Genomic DNA, 17,089 nt, shown 5'->3' with positions numbered 1-17,089 from the left:
TCCATATTGCCATTTCCAATACTTTAGGCTTATGCTTTAGATAAAAATACTTCTTAATTCACAATAAAAAATTCTGGATTGGAATCTTATTACTCTCTCTGAAAACATATTAATATATCACATGACTACAGACTTCTTTTGATCTCCAATTAAAAATATACACCTTAAGCTCAGCAAAATGACCATGTGTGCCACCCTGATAACAGTTACCACACTCCCTGACCTTTTGGATGATATTTCACATAAGCATAACAGAATCAACCATTTATTTATAAAGGATAAAAAAAGCACACTATTGCAAACCTTCCACCAGTGCCAATATCCCACTAGGCCATGAGGCACACATATGTTTGAGTGGATGGAAAAACCAAGTCATTTTCCGAAAAGAAAAAGGAGTTAGGGAGAGAGAAACCAGTGTTAAGAAAAAGCTTTAGGAAGCTATAACCAGTGTTTGTTTGTTTGTTTGTTTTTTTGATGGTATGTGCCAAAACAGTGTACAATCTCAGAGCAGGTCTGGGAGCCAGGCCCCTGCTGGCCCTAGGGCAGCCCCAGCCAAGGGAACCCAGCAGTGGGAGGGAGGCACAGTATGGTTCCTCCTTTTTTTAAAAACAAACAAAACCAAACCAGTAAAAGCACTGACTATAACGAATCATTGTTCTTGAAAACTGAAAGGAGTAAAAATGAGATAATCTGAGATACAAAAATACTGGTTATAGCCAGTCCAGTCATGCAGCATACCTGATCTGTGCAATATTTCTTCAGATTTATGAGCATTAATCTAGTCAGCAGAATCATCCTGAAACACTCCAAAGACAAGTTATCTCCAACTGAGTATGAATCAGTTTTCTCAATAAACCTGTTGGCAATCCATTAGAAAACAACATACAGGATGCGAACTACAACATATGTACTTGATAGGATTTGAAAACCCTATAATCCCTATCTAGAAACCATGAAGTTCTCTCTCAGAGAAAGAAAACAGACAAAATGGATTAACCAGAAAGATGTGTAGTGTCCAAACTGCCACCTGCACTTCTTTAACCTAGCCAAATAAAAATGATTACATACCTATTGTTCATACTAGTACAATCCTGATGCCTATTTCACATTTTACAGAACTCACAACTGTGTTAGGTACTCCACAGAAAACACAATTCCTGCATCAAACAGCTCCATAATCCAAATGGCAGAAGTGACAGACAAATGAGGATATAACATACACCAAGAGAAGGAAAAGAAAAGTCAAACACAGGCTTAAACATGGTTAGATGGTAAAATTTAAGACACACAGTTGATTGGGTCATAAAAATGTGTTCTTGTGCATGCCCTGTATGCTCAATATATAACACATTTTTGCATCGCAGTATTCAATAGTCCTCAGTTCTTCTTCTATTGAGCCTCCCCCTGTCCCCTGCAATGGGGCCTGTTCTCCTCCTCCCCTAGGAGTCATGGAAGCAGCAGCAGTCAGCACTGGGGCTGGAAGCCAGGTCTGCAGACCTGAGCTGAAGAAAAAAAACACTGTGGTCAGGAACGAGGGCTACAGTTGGGATCATGAGCCATGAGTCAGGGCTGGAATCTGGAGACACCATGAAAAGCCAAGGTTGGGACTAGGGCCTGAGCAGTAGCTAGGGGCTGGAGTGGAGTTGGGGGTAGAGTGAGGCTGTGTAGTGATCCCTCCCCACCCCAATGGAGGCTGACTCAGGACCTTCTGCACTGCCGAATGTCCCTCTATGCATGGCAGGACCACATGCAGGAGTTTGGGGGCCACTCATATAGGGAAAACGTATATAGTGGATACATACTGGTAAAGTAGGGAAATCATGACTTAACCCACAACGCAGTTCAAAATGTCTGTGGCTATGTCTACACGAGCAAGTTCTTTGAAAAGATTTTTTTGAAAGAAGGGCACTCTTTCAAAAGATCCAGAAGAGCATCTACACACAGAAATCATCCTTTCAACAGTAAATCAAAAGAATGAGGCACTGCTTTCAAAATCAGTCTTCCTTCTCCACTTCAGGAAGAGCACCGCCTTTCACAATCATCATTAGAAAGAAAATGTGTGTAGATGCTCTGCAGCCACTCTTCCCCCCCCCCCCCCCACAAAAGAGAAGTCCATATGGGGCCTGATTTTTCAAACTTTGGTCAGTTCTTTAAAAAGAGCGGTGGCTGTGTGGATGGTCTCTTTTGAAAGAGCATATTGCTCTTTTGATCCACTTTTCTGTACGCGGACACACACTTTCAAAAGAAGTTATTTTGGAAGAGATCTTCCAGAAGAGCTTCTTTCAAAAGATCTCTGTAGTGTAGATGTAACCTACGTAATACTGAACGTATATTAGACTTTTGGTCTTCTTTGGTCCCTCATGGTTAGAATGTCCACAATTTATAAGCAGTTTTATCCTAAGTTGATCAATATATCTGAAGAATTGGACTACAGCCCAGAAGATGCTGTGATGAAGTGCTCAACTGCCCTTTAAGAGTTCTGTGCTTCCAGGCAGCTCCTTGTGTGCCTCAGAGACTCACAGAGGCCCCTTTCACTGCCCTGGGACTTCCTGAATGCAAGGGTCTCCCTTTACCAGGCCATTTCATCACAGGCCAGTCTGAATTTGGGGTAGAGCAGATCCTTCTCCATCAGCCTCAAGCTGCTCAGGCTCTGCCCCAGTTGGTCTGCCCTCCAGGGGAAGTGGTGGAGGGAGTCTAATCACACCCAATGCCCTGGAATCGGGCCCAGGGACCCTGGGGAAAAAGGGAACTGGGGGGGACTTTTTGCCCCTGCCCCATGGCAGCGACCTCTTCCTGGGCCTCTTTGCCACCACTACCCTCTGGGGTCTTTTCCTCTCCCTGTACTGTGTGGCTGGGGTACCTAGTCGTGCTCTGCTCAGCTCTGGTCTGACCTGGTCCACTCTTCTCCTTCAGCCTCCTCCTCTCTGGACACCACTCCCCTCTCTTCTTGCTGCCTGGGGAAAGCCTTTTATAGAAAGCGTGGAGGCCTTAATTGGCCCTACGTGCTTTAACTATGGCCTGTTGCTGACTCCTGATACACCCCATCTGCCTATCCAGCCTGCAGGACTACAACCCCTGTGAACCTACGAAGGGAACAAAAACGGGTTCCTCCTGCACCCAAACTGTTCCCCCTCCATCAGGCGCTGGTCAGCTGCAGTTTGTAATCTGCCACAACACCCAAAATGAATAAGGAAAAAGCTCCTCTGCTAGATGGATGCATTGCTAAAGAAGGAATTTAAATCACATTAGGCAGATGATGATCAGACAAAATCTCAAAGGCAGTTCATATTCCCACACAGTTGTATATATACTATTCATTCCTGTTTCTCTGCACATAATCTCTAGCATATAGGAAGCTTTCATATTCTCAGAGGGGTTGTTCAGTACGAATAACTAGTTTTAATTCATAATTTAGGGTACCCAGAATGCTTTTAGATTCACCATTCCTTTTACTCTCTTTACATTGATCTGTTAAATCAAGTTTTTCAAAAACAGGAACCTCTCTTGTTCAATTTCCATTCTCTATTTGGGCACAAGACTCTTTCAAAAGATTGCCCTTCTCAGACTGCGTAATTGGTTTAAATGGCAAATATTTCTGTTTTCTCCACTGTAAAGTTTTAGCCACAGAGTAGGGAAGCAGCTGGAGGAGTTTGGTAAAATAGAGTGGACACTCAGTGCATTGGCTGGTTTTCGGTAAGTGTTTACCATTGAAAGATTTGATAGTGAGAAGCTTGCAGGGGGAAAAGATAGTACTGCCTCAGGTTGTTCTTTCAATGTATGACAGTGCAAACATCACATTTACCTTCTACTCACATTATCTTTGCAACCAGACAAGACAAATAAATATCAAAAGTGTTACAAGAAAAAAATTTAAATCTTGTAGAAACAGAGATGGAAACCAAACTCCACACCACAATACTAAATCCTTGAATAGTGCAAAAATCATATAGATTTTTTGTGTGCTGCTCACATGGCACTAGAAACCAGCAATATTGACATTACCATACTGTACATTGCCAAGCATGGAAAAGATGCTTCTACAGAATTAGTAGGTGCACCTATAACATTTAATCCCAATTCCCAAAGTCACAGTATAAAGGCAGTAGCAACAGAGAGGGAGCTGTTCTAGTCTGTATACTATCAAAACAAAAAAACAGTCAAGTAGCACTTTAAAGACTAGCAAAATAATTTATTAGGTGAGCTTTCGTGGGACAGACCCACTTCTTCAGACCATAGCCAGACCAGAACAGACTCAATATTTAAGGCACAGAGAACCAAAAACAGTAATCAAGGAGGGCAAATCAGAAAAAAATGATCAAGATGAGCAAATCACAGACTGGAGGGGAGGGTGGGGGGGGAAGGTCAAGAATTAGATTAAGCCAAGTATGCAGACGAGCCACCATAGTGACTCAGAAAATTCCCATCCTGGTTCAAACCACGTGTTAATGTGCCAAATTTGAATATAAAAGCCAGCTCGGCTGTTTATCTTTGAATAGCGGTGCGAAATTTTTTTTTCAGTAACACGCATACTCAAGTCATGAGCAGAATGCCCCATTCCATTAAAATGTTGACTAACTGGTTTGTGGATCTGGAGTGTTTTGAGGTCTGTTTTGTGCCCATTAACCCTTTGTCTAAGGGAGTTAGAAGTCTGTCCAATATACAAAGCATCTGGGCGCTGTTGGCACATGATGGCATATATGATGTTAGTAGAAGAGCATGAGAAAGTGCCCATGATTCTGTGAGTAACCTGGTTAGGTCCAGTGATGGTATTTCCAGAGAAGATATGTGGACAAAGCTGGCAGCGGGCTTTATTGCAAGGAAAGGTTCCAGGACTGGTATTCCTGGGGTATAGACTGTGGCAAAGGGCACAGTAAAGGCAGTAATTATCAGTAACTGTTCATTTAGCACAGTGGGAAAACAGTACATCAGGAAATACTCCACTGTAAAGGAAATGGGAACAAGCAATTCAAGTGAGAATGGAAATATGCTTTGAATCCTACCTATTGATAGATGTACAGAATATCTAACATGAGAGGCCTTCTCTACTAGCCAGATTAGAGACGGGGAAAGTTACATTCTTCTGCTGAATGCAATGATAGAGCAATAAGTAGTACATTTAACACATCATCTCACCTTTTGCACTGTAGATTCCTTTTATGATTCTCTTTTATGATCTCTGTATACACTGAAATAAAATATTTCACCTGACTATATTTCTAAGAAGCAACATACCAGAAAACACTACACTGTTTGAAATAATTACTGGCTTTTTAAAGAAAGCATTTCTAGAGGTGGATGAAGCCCTACCTGTTCAACATTCTTCCAGTGAGGCAATAAAAGTAGTACTACTGGTTTATGTCAGAGAGAAAAAAAAGATATTTTCTCAGGCACATACTTTATTCAGTATATTAAATTTAACCATGACACTTCTCCAATAATCAAATGGAAATGTATTTGGGCCTGAATCTTAAAACAGCTGAGCACACAGAGCTCCTGAAAACAAGGCCAGGAGTACATTAACAGAAAGGGATATTATGGCAATGAAGATCTTAGCGCTTCATCACAGACATGTATAGTGGCCAGAAGAATGGCCTGGTGCCAGAATTTTCAAAAACTGGACTCTCGTCCGGGGGCGGGGGAGGGGCCGGGGGGGAACTCTACTCCCCCTGAACAAAACTGACATAATGGTGCTTCCACCCACACTGTGATGGCTGGGAGCAATACAGAACCACTTTTGCCATGACTCATGAAACCACTCCTAATTTATACAATCTCAGGGAGATGCTGATACAGCTACACATTTCAGCAGGTGCAGGATGCAACTGGATTATGTACTTGGGAATAGAGCTGTGTGAAATATTTTTATCCAGCAGTAAATTTGCTGAAAGATACATTTTGATCGCACCAAAACACTTTGGAAACAAGTCAAATTCAGCTAATAGTTACACATGGTGGAAAAAAATTAAAATAAAAAATGTCAGAAATACCAACAGTTTGTTTTTAAAAAACTATGAGATGAGGTCTGTATTATTCAATAATAGTGAGAAGGCAGCAGGCACACAGTGGTTCATTGTGTCTTGCTGATGGGCCATCAGCACTGCCTGTTCTTTCACTGTCGTAACTGAAGTGTCAGCAGAGGGTGTGACCAAAAGCAGCAAATACAAAATTACAGATACCCAGGTCAATACTCCTAAATTAATCTATACAAATGGAATAATCATATTCAGTAAATCACAACCTTTCCAATTATATGTTACATGAGACCTTTGGCATAAGTTATGACATGCACGTGACATGAATATTTCCGTGAAGCATATGGAATATTCCATCACAAAACACACAAGAGTTATTGAAATGTTACAAGAATTAGCAAAAAGATGCAGTGGCAGATGTAGAAAATAGATTTTAACTTTCTTTTTTAAATACACTAAACTTCAAGTTTGCTTGATTAATGTGTTATTCACTAAGCTGGTCTGTTTTCATTAACGTGAACACACTACTTCAGTTTCTTGAAATAACTGACCACAGGGCTTACTTAAAAGAAGTCTTGATAAAGATTACTTAAAAGAATAGTCCATCCTATTATTCCACAAGACGAAAAGGACAGTTGTCATCAATTATACATACATACATACATACATACATATATATACACACACACACACACACACACACGTACACACACACATATATACAAGTGCAGCCATTTTCACAATGATCAGTAAAAATAACACCCTCTCATTCCATGCTTTTTACATATGTAGGTTTTAATAGTTATTTCATCTTTAGTGTAATTCAAGCAAGACCACTTACCTTTATGGTAACACTTCCTTTTGTTATTTTTCTCATATTGAAGCCTACTGTAGGAATCATATCTTCTGTGAACTGCCCTGACTTTAAAAAAAAAAAAAAAAGGTTATAATTAATATAACTAAGAATTTACACATTCATCATTTGTAATCTAAATAATCTCTCATTTTCACAATATAAACTAAGAATTACATAAATAATTTAAAATAATATGGACCGATGTTTTAATTAACACGCTGTCCTGGCACTGTGAGAAAACTGACTTGTGTCTAACCTCTTGTTCCTAGACTGATTATCCTGAGTAATTAAAGAAACTCATCATTTTTCATCTGGTTCCTTTAGCTAATCTGGTGGCAGCACTGTTCGATTACGATGAGGTCCTGGCAACAGCAAAACATTTCTCCTGAAGTTCCTCCCTGTTGCTAACCCAGGGTTCAACTCCATCAAAGGCGGCAATGCTGAGAATGCTAGTGTGGCTGGTGCTGCAGGGAATAACTGGTATTTTGAATAGCTTTGTGCTGGAAGCAGTACCTTCCTTCAAGTTCTTACTATTACTACCAAAAATGGAGCTCTGACTTGGGAAATTTTAGGAAAATACTCTAAGGGCTTGTCTATACTAGCCCCCTTCTTTGACGGGGGCACATAAACGAGGCTGACCAGAGAATAGCAATGAGGTGCTGCACTGCATATGCAGCACCTCATTAGCATAATTTCTGCTGTGTGAACTTCAAAGTTGGGCAAAAGGGAGCTTTGAAGTAGCAAGGGTATGTCAAAGCGCCCGTGGCTACACTGCTTGCCACTGCTTCGAAGTTAGCAACTTCAAAGTTCGCATGGGGGGAATTATGCTAATGAGGTGCTGCATATGCAGTGCAGCACCTCATTGGTATTCTGCGATTAGCCTTATTCACATGCCCACTTCAAAGGAGGGGCTAGTATAGATGAGCCCCATCATACTTAGAAGTCCAAAGGAAGTCCTTTCTGGTGCCTCACAGCTGAAAATTGATAAAAGAACACATCTTTTTAATCCCTGAAGCACTCTTTTCCATAGCACCTAAGCACTAAAACAGACAGAGCATGAGAGAGGAGGAGGTGAATAATGAGAACCTAAGCAGTCAATACACTACATCCTCTCCATCCACCACCTGCAAAAAAAATAAGAGCACCACCTCTAATAAATATGGCTTTATATTCTCACTAACAACATCACACCGTGTCTATTTTCTAAGCCACTTAGCCTCCTGATTCCTAATGCTATTACTGGCCCCAACAGCCTAGTTTCATCTTCCTCTTTATTAACTGGGGTTGAGAGGAAACAGTAAGAGTGATGGAGTTATCAACCAACTGCGGTAAACCAGTTCTAGTCTAGGGCAGAGGTTCTCAAACTACAGCAATCCAAGGACCTCTATGTTCATTTAACATGTTTAAGGACTCTCAAGCTCCCAACTCAGCCCCAAGCCTCACTCCCACTTCTTCTCACCCAACGCCAGCTTTCCTCTTCCCCACCTCTTTCCAACCCCACCGAGTGCACTCCACCCCCACTCCTACTGCACTCTCCAAGCACCTCCTGCACAAAACTAAACAACTGTTTCCTGGTGTGCAGGAGGGACTGTGAGAGCAGGAAAGGAGTTGACCATGGGTCCACAGACTCCAATTTGAGGAACTGTGCTCAGAGAATGAAAGTTGCATAACTTTAAATAAAGAACAGTTATTCTTACTTATTTTTTTTAAATGATCCCTATCTTTCAGGGTAAAACTTGTCCTCCCAGTTAGTTATAGAATCGTAGAACTGGAAGTAAGCTCAAGAGGTCAAGTCTAGACTCCTGCACTCATGGTGAGACCAAGCACAATCTAGAATAGATTGTCCCTGACAGGTGTATGTCTAAACAGCTCTTTAAAACCTCCAACAATGGAGATGATACAACATCCTTGGCAATTTATTTCAGCACTCAACAATCCTCACAGTCAAAGTTTTTCCTAATGTCCAGCCTAAACTTCCCTTGCTGAAATTTAAGGCCGTGTCTTATTGTCCGACCATCAGAGGGCTAAGGAGAACAATTTTTCTCCCTGCTTGTTTTAACACATTTTGAGTATCTCAAAAACTGTTATGTACCCTCTCTGTCTCCTCTTTTACAGACTAAATAATCCCAGTTCTTTTCAATCTTCCCTCATAGGTCATGTTTTCTAGAGCTTTAATCATTTTTGTTGCTCTTCTCTGGAGGTTTCCAAATATATCTTCATCTTTCCTCAACTTGTGGCTTCCAGAACTGTACATAGTACTCCAGCTGAGCCCTAATCTGTGCAAAGTAGAGCGCATTACTTTGCACGTCTGGTTTACAACACTCCTGCTAATGCAACCCAAAACGATATTTGCTTTCTCTGCAACAGTCTTACTCTGTGGATTCAAATTTAGCTTTTACAGGTTTCACCTCCCTGGTCTCGCCCGGCTGGAACTTGCTGGGTCCCAAACAAGAGAAATTGCTGGACCAGGGAGGTCTGCCACCAGGTGGCCCTGCACTCCTGGGAGCTGCTGCCACCTACCCTGAGCTCCACAGGGCTCCAGCATGAGCCCCCTGTTCTCCAGGGCTCCAGTCCCACCCCTCGCAGCCATTGGACAGGCAGGAGACTCTGGATCGAGCTCCCACCCTGCCGCCGGGTGGTCTCTAGAAGCTGTGAAGCTCCATTCCTGCAGATGCTCAGGTAAACAAACCGTCTAGCAGCCTGCCAGTGGCTCACCCTAGTGAACAACTTGCAGGCTGCTAGCTGTAGGTTTCCCACCCCTGCTATAAACAGTCATGGATAAATTTTCTCTTATTCTTTGCCCCCATCGTTATTTTATGTCTCTTTTTCTTTGTTTTGGATACTTTTTATGAATGATTCCAACAACAGGAGAAAAATTATCACTGAACAGGATTGTATCTGTGCTTCTACATAAAAAAAAAAAAAAAAAGAAAAATCACATACCTAGCAACAATGGTATCAGAAATTTGGAACTGAACATAATCAGGCAAAGCCTACTTAGTTTCAATCTTCTGATAAAGACATTGGTCTGATTTATTCAATATGTATTTTATGCTGAACTGACTTTCAGCATGAGAAACTGGAAGCAATGCAAATATTATTTGAATACTAGAATTTTCAGGGAAAAACTAGGAAGTTATAACAGGAATCTATTAAAAGCCATTATTTTGGTAAATCCTAAGAAAGTACCAGTAAGCCTTCTGTTTTGATTAGCTAACTATACATCAGATATATAATGTATAGAAATGCACATTTCATAGAACTGGAAGGGACCTTAAAAGGTCATTTGAGTCCAGTCCCCTGTCCTCTTAGCACCACTAAGCACCATCCCCTTCTTTTTTTTTTAACCTATTTGCCCCAGATCTCTAAATGGCCCCCTCAAGGATTGAACTCAACTCGGGGTTTAGTAGACCAGTGCTCAAAACACTGAGCTACCCCTTCCTCCCTCCTAAAATTGGAAGACATATGTAATAACAACGTCATCACTGGTACTGGAAATACAATGGTTATATCAAGGTCCTCAAAATTCCTCTCAATATAGTTGGTCTTATTTTTCTGAGATGTTTCTATTATGGCAGAAAGGAGTTGCAAACAAGATGATATTATTTTTATAGTTTTCGTCTCCATAGACAATCTTGAACATTCTCACTAAAAGACAAGTATGTGTGTGTGTTTGGGAAGGGGGGGTAGTAATTACTAATCTTTGACCAATTAATCTATAGTTACTTTTCAAGGAATCTGTTGTGATAAGATTGTTTCCATATGCAGGAGCCCTGGCGCCTGCACACAGGAATTTTCCTGACCGGGGGTGGGGTTGTGGGGGAAGAGAGGAGTGAGGGGGACTAGCTTCATCAAAGTGCCTCTGTGCATTCCTCTCTTCTCTCTCTCTCTCTCTCTCTCTCTCTCTCACACACACACACACACACACACACACACACACACACAGTGTGTTCCCCAGCCCCTCCCCGCTGATTAAAATGCCCCAAGGACCCCCACCCCACTTTATCCTGGACTGTTTACTTTGGAACTTGTTACCAACCCTTCTCTAACATGACACCGTATCTCCAATGTGAAGGACATAGTGCATGAGCTTTTCCCTAACTGCAATCTGTGCCCTTCCCCAAATCAGAAAACACTGGTCAAAAGGGATTCATCCCCTAACATTCTTCATAGACTGCATCTGTACTGTCAAAAATCAGACATGTAATTCTTCACCAGTGCATCTCCATGGATTTTTAGCAATGGCCGAACCAGTAGTATACACAGTGCAAAATTTTGTACCATCAAATTATCTAACCTATTCTGAGTAGAATTAAAAAAACATGACAACAAAAAAGTTGTCTATGCACCACTTCCAACACTGCTACTGGTTGGGCTGTGAAGCGTCAATCTGAGGAAGTGGATTCGCCCCATGAAAGCTCACCACCTAAAAAATTATTTTGTTAGTCTTTAAAGTGCTACACAACTGCTGGTTTGTTTTGTTAATGTGAATGCAGCCAACGAACGAAAGGCGCTATTTCTCAACTAACTTGCTCTCCTCTAATCTACAGCGGAAGGTTGTAGACACAGGAGTGGCCAATCCTTAAAATGGACCTTCTGCTTGGAACCATGTGCCTGGACTGCTCAGTGCCATTCTGTGCACGCACCCCAGCACCCGAAGGGAGAAACGCATGGCTGCGGCAGCAGCTCTGGTGAAACCCAGACATTGGGAGGAGAGCTGGGGATGCATGTCTGGGTGAGGTGTGGAGTGGGTCCACTGGGTTAGAGCAGGGGATGCCTGGCTCTGGGGAAGGAGGAGGAGGATTGGGTTAGGGTGGAGGGAGGGGTCTGAGAGTGCCTGGCTCTGGGGAAGGGGGAGGGCATTGGGTTAGAGATAGGGTTAGAACATAGATATATAATATGGGGTTCAATATCCTTCACCTCACTCAGAGCCAGGCACTCCCACCCACAACCCTCCACACTGGCTCTAACCTAATATAGATAATAAAAATAAATATATGTGGCTCTTTGTATTCTATCTATAGCTGTTTAGACTCTTAGTCTCTAAATTGGTGGCAAGCCCCTAGTTTAGTTCCAGTCCCAGTGTACCAGCACAAAGCGCCATAAACATGCTGCTAGTGGGGAGCCAACTCCTTATAAATAATTAACCAGTAACACCAACTTATAATTAAATTGGTGCTGTCATCTTATTACAACACTACTTCCTTTTTGCACTGGTTGCAAGTGGCAAGATGATTTATTGTTTGCCAAGCAAGAAATCCCCAGGGCAGAGCAAGCCCTTGAGAGCCCAAGCTGTGGTCTAGACAGCAACAACACTGAGGCCCACATCATCAGATCACCCAAACGCTAAAAATCTCAGCAAACTAGCTTTTACAATATGAGCGGACAATATCCATTTCTGTTTGCCGACTGAGGTCTCCCCACCACATAGGGCTTGTCTACACTTGCCCCCAACTTCGAAGGGGGCATGGTAATCAGGGTGATGGGAGATTACCAATGAAGTGCTGTGGTGAATACGCAGAACTTCATTAGGCTAATTCTCCCCGGCGACAACTTCAAAGTGTTAAACTTCTAAGTGCCGGCATGCATGTAGCCGTGGGCACTTCAAAGTGCCGGACTACTTCAAAGTGCCTTTACTCCTCAAAATTTACACACATAGCAGCTCTTCAAAGTTTGACACTTTGAAGTAGCTGCAGAGGAGAATTAGCCTAATGAAGTGTTGCATATTCACCACAGCACTTCATTAGTGATCTCCCATTACCCTGATTAACATATCCCCTTCAGAGTTGTGGGCAAGTGTAGACCCAGCCATACCCTCCCAGTGGCCCTGCTGCTAGTGTCACTCTTCCATTCCTCTACACTTCTCTTCATCCTTCCATCTGTTTCCCTTCTACCCTGCTTCCTTATTCTTCTCTCACCCTTCTCACCGTCCCTGCCATGTCCCTTCACTGCACATTGGTCCACAAATTATAAAGGAAATAAAAAAAATCCCAACATGAGACGAACATTGTGTGTGTAATCCCCTGAGGCCAGCTACAAGGGTACCTGAGGTCACTGCTCTACAGCCTTGGCTGAGAGCCAGCTGGCCTTTAGTTTATGTGGAAGAGAACAGGGCTTTAGCCCCTGTGGTTGCAGGGGCTTGTCTGGGATGAACTGCTGGAAGATCTCAGAAGCTTGGGACATGCTTCCTCAGGCCAGGGAAGCATGTAATCCCCAGAGGCACTGAGACCATCCACTACAGTGAGTGAAGTCACTGCTCTAGAGCTTTAACTGAGAGCCACTGGCCTTCAGCTCACGTGGTAGAGCACAAGACTTTAGACCCTAACGTTACAGGTTCAATCCCTTCTGCTGACAACCTAGGGTCTGTCAGGATTGCACATGCTTATCACCGGCCCAATCATTTGCTTATGTGTTGTGTCATTTTCTCCCATGCTTCCTCTGAGTTTTGTCTTCTTAAATTGCCATCTTTTCAGGATAGGGACTGACTCTTACAGTGCCTGGCAAATTATGAGTGATTGTAGGCATCCTTCAGTGAGTGATTGTGCAACACAAATTAGCAGCAACAGAGAAAACTGAGACTATAGGATGGACTGGGAAGCACAAAGGAAAGCTTAGTATGTACTGACAAGCAGCACTGGTCAAAAGATTTATGCCAGTACAATTTTCCACAAGAAAACACTGATTTGATTGAATCAAAATATTGCATGGGGATGTGTCAATGCCACTGAAACTTTTCATAGAAGTCAAGCAGTATGGCAGCTCAGCTGCACTCCACTTGCTGGCCAGCTTGCCACTACCCAGCTCCCTGGCTGCCATGACACCATATAATAGTCAAAACCTTTCAACATTTACATGACACTACAATCAACGAGACATTTATATAATGTTTTAAAGTTAAAAGTCAATGGACTGATCTTATCAAACCCAAATGTTCAGAGACAGTCAAAATAGAATGGTATTTGGATTCTTCCCAAATAAAATTACTGAATTTTGCTCCTTTGACCATTTTGAAAAAGTATTGTTTCATTCCTAGTCTAAATAAAATTTATGAATAAAGCGGTCACTCCAAGGCTATTTCAAACAGCTCTAACATTCAGTTTGTATCTTCTAGGCATCAGGGAAGAAAACCTTTAGAACAGACAATGTGAAGAGTGATGGCTTGACACACTGGCTTGCCACTGGATTGGTGGGCAATGATCAGTCCAACAGGGGATCCATTTATTACATCTAGTTAAATTGACCACTCTCTCCCCTCATCTCTGGTTCTCCACCAGAAACAAGATACATAGGTGCAGTCCACAGGAAAGCATCAACTGCCAACTTTCTATTGCGAAGATACTGTGATAAGTAGATCTAAGTATGTCAACTTCAGCTACATTGTTCATGTAGAAATGTTGCACTACTCATACGGCTCGCGCATGGTAGCACAGATTAGGTCTGAGATGGAGAGAGCAATGGAAGAGAATGGAATAATGGGAATGGAAGAAAGATGAACAGGATACACTCATTCCTCGCTATATGAGCACAACTGGTTCCCAATTTTCTGCTTGTAGGCGAAAACTCATAAGAGGGACATTAAATTACCATTAAAACACATGTAAAAGTCTCTGATTGGTTCCAAGTGCTTGGAGTGTCAGCATGTTGCGCTGCTTTTGAAATGTAAGTGAACCTGGGTTGGGGGCGGGGGGGAGATGGCGGAGAGTTAAAGGCTGGGGGCAGTTTGGGGCCATGAGTGGGACAGAGGGTTAAAACCTGCAGGCCACTCTGGTGGAGGAGGCGGTGGCTTGTTCCTCTGGGCTGCAGCAGAGGTACCGGGGGGGCACAGGGGGCAGGGGGTTCAGAAGGGGATGGGGTGGGTGTGGGAAGCAGGCTGGGGTTATGTGGGGAGCTGGGGTAAAGTTGGGACTGGACTGGACTGGGTGGGGATTGTGTGTAGGGAGTTGCCACGGGGGAGCTGAGCCGGCCGCAGGGCTGTGGGTGTCTCCGCGACCCGGCCAGGGACCGGCTCATATGAGCGGGGGAAGTTCACCTGCCTAGTGAACAATGGTAAATATATGTGTCCCTCGTTTTAGCATGTACTCATAAGTAAAGTACTTGTTAAACGAGGGATGAATGTATTGAAATCAGCTTCTTGTGGGGAGGACACATAATACAGTGGATACAACACAAAAGCTGGTGTAAACCTGAAGGAGAAAAAAAAATAAAACTCAATGTGATGGATAAGTGTGAGTCACTGAAGGGATTCAGTGAAGATGGCAATAGTCTCAATGATAGATGAGAAAATTATTTTAATAGGGTGGTTTTGGCTACATAGGTGTTTTTGATGTGAGGCTTTAGATAAACACACTATTTATTGTAGGAAAAGTGACTATGTATAATAGACAAACATTCTTTTCCTGAGGATTCGCACTGAGATGAATGAACCTGATCATTAAAAAGCTGGTTTTTTATCTCTATCTTAGTGTAAACTCATGTGTTACTAGTGTGATATTAAGGCAGTTGCAAAACGGTCACAGTCCCAGAATTCTCCCCAGCCCCCATTCGCTACAGAGATCTTATGACAGGATGAGGACTTCACCACAGGCAATTACCCTCTCATGTGAGGGGGTGGGGAGGTGAGCAGGAAAGGAGATAGGTGGCTGGCTTTCTGCTACAAGACACCATTAATCCTCACACAGTTCCTAGCAACAATCTCCTCCTCACCCCCAAACATGAACCACACTCCCCTCTACATACTACTACACACTGCCCCAAGGGCTCACTCCCAAGCAGGAAATCAACCCCACAAAGGGCTCATCCCACAGAGTTGGGGGCCTGCTGCACCCAAACCCAGGGCCTCCAGACCCCAAAGCGAAACAGCCTCTGGCAGCACAGACAAGACCTCCCTACCCCCTTAAAAAGACGTAGCAGCCCCACTTCAGAGACAGGGTCCCTGCATCCCTTAAAGAGATATAGCAGCCCCACCCCATAGGCACTGACCCTCCCTGATCCCAGACACAGGCCTCCCCACCCCACCCCCGACACCCTCCTGTTTCATTACAGGAACAACCCCACCCCCCACTGCCCCAAAACAAGACCCCCACCACCTCAGTAGAGACACAGGCTGCCCCCCATTCATCCCAAACACAGAGTACCCCCAAGTCGAGCCAGGGTCCACCCACCTCATTAGCCACAGCTCATAGTGAGGATCTCACCCCAGAGCCATGGCCTGTCCAGCTCATTGGAGAGGCAGCCCCATCCATCTGCTCCAAAGCCAGGGCTCCCCACCCCACCTCAGAACCCCTCATCTATCATAGATGGCAATAGTCTCAATCACTGAATCCCTTCGGTGACTCACACTTATCCATCACATTAAGGTTTTTTTTTTTTCTCCTTCAGGTTTACACCAGTTTTTGTGTTGGATCCCCTGTATTATGTGTCCTCCCCACATAATGCTGATTTCAATCCACAGCCAGGGCCCCCAGCCCAGAGCCCCCCCATCTGCTCCACAGCCAAGACCCCCGCCCCAGAGCCCCCCCCCCATCTGCTCCATAGCCACGGCTCCACCCCAGAGCCAGGGACCACCCGCCTCACTGGAGACAGAGCCCCCCGCCACCTGCCTAGCCAGAGCCAGCCTGCCCGCCCGCCTCACTGGAGAGGCCAGGCCGCGGTCCCGCATACCGCCAGCACGGTGAGCAGGGTGGTCTTGCCCGAGTACTGCAGCCCCACCAGGGTGAGCTCCATCTCCTCCTTCCAGAACAGCGAGCGCAGCCACTCCAGCAGCCGGCCCACCAGCGCCAGCATCCCGGCCAGCGCCGCCGAGCCGAGCCGAGCAGAGCCGCAGCCCCCCGGCTCTATCGACACCGCGGGCTCCGTCGGCCGGCGAGAGGAGGCGGCTGCCCTGGGACTGCGCCGAAGCAGCTGAGCGAGGAGACGCACGTGATCCCGGCCGCCGCCCTTCTCCCCAGGCTGCCGCTGCTCGAGTCGCCGCAGACTGGGAGGGGCTCGGAACGGAGCGACCGGGCGGCTCTCAGCGGCACGTGGGCTGCGGGGGATGAGCCGGGGGGCGGGGTCAGGCTGGATACTCGCGGGGGTGTCACCGAGGGACGGAAGGTCACGTGGCGGTAATAGCCCTTGGGGTGGCACTGAGAGGCAGGGCCTTGGAGTCACGTGAGGAGCGAGGGGGGGCTGTCACTGAGGGGTGGAATGAGGTGAGAGGTGGCAGATGGGTCCCGTGGGGGTATCATTGCGTGACTGGGGGGTTGTTCCTTCATGGGGGTTG

At 44.6% G+C, this 17,089-nt stretch overlaps 1 protein-coding gene across 2 annotated transcripts in view; it reads right to left on the bottom strand.

Annotated features, from left to right (window-relative positions):
* Nucleotides 1–16,813, bottom strand: part of LOC142007464 (ADP-ribosylation factor-like protein 8B) — a 37,028-nt gene extending 20,215 nt beyond the window's left edge. The window contains exons 1-2 of one of the 2 annotated variants that reach the window (XM_074984116.1): nucleotides 16,489–16,813; nucleotides 6,814–6,894 (exon numbers count right to left, since the gene is read on the bottom strand). In XM_074984116.1, the coding sequence (XP_074840217.1) occupies nucleotides 6,814–6,894; nucleotides 16,489–16,611 (204 nt within the window). In that variant the 5' untranslated portion in view covers nucleotides 16,612–16,813. The remainder of the gene's footprint in view (nucleotides 1–6,813; nucleotides 6,895–16,488) is intronic. The other variant, XM_074984115.1, reaches the window with a different exon arrangement.
* Between the last annotated feature and the right edge of the window lie 276 nt (nucleotides 16,814–17,089).

This window comes from Carettochelys insculpta, chromosome 1 (assembly GCF_033958435.1).
Source record: "Carettochelys insculpta isolate YL-2023 chromosome 1, ASM3395843v1, whole genome shotgun sequence".
In the NCBI taxonomy this organism is placed as follows: Eukaryota; Metazoa; Chordata; order Testudines; family Carettochelyidae; genus Carettochelys; species Carettochelys insculpta.
The sequence above is the reverse complement of the archived record's forward strand: the minus strand, read 5'-3'. Positions and strand labels throughout refer to the sequence as shown.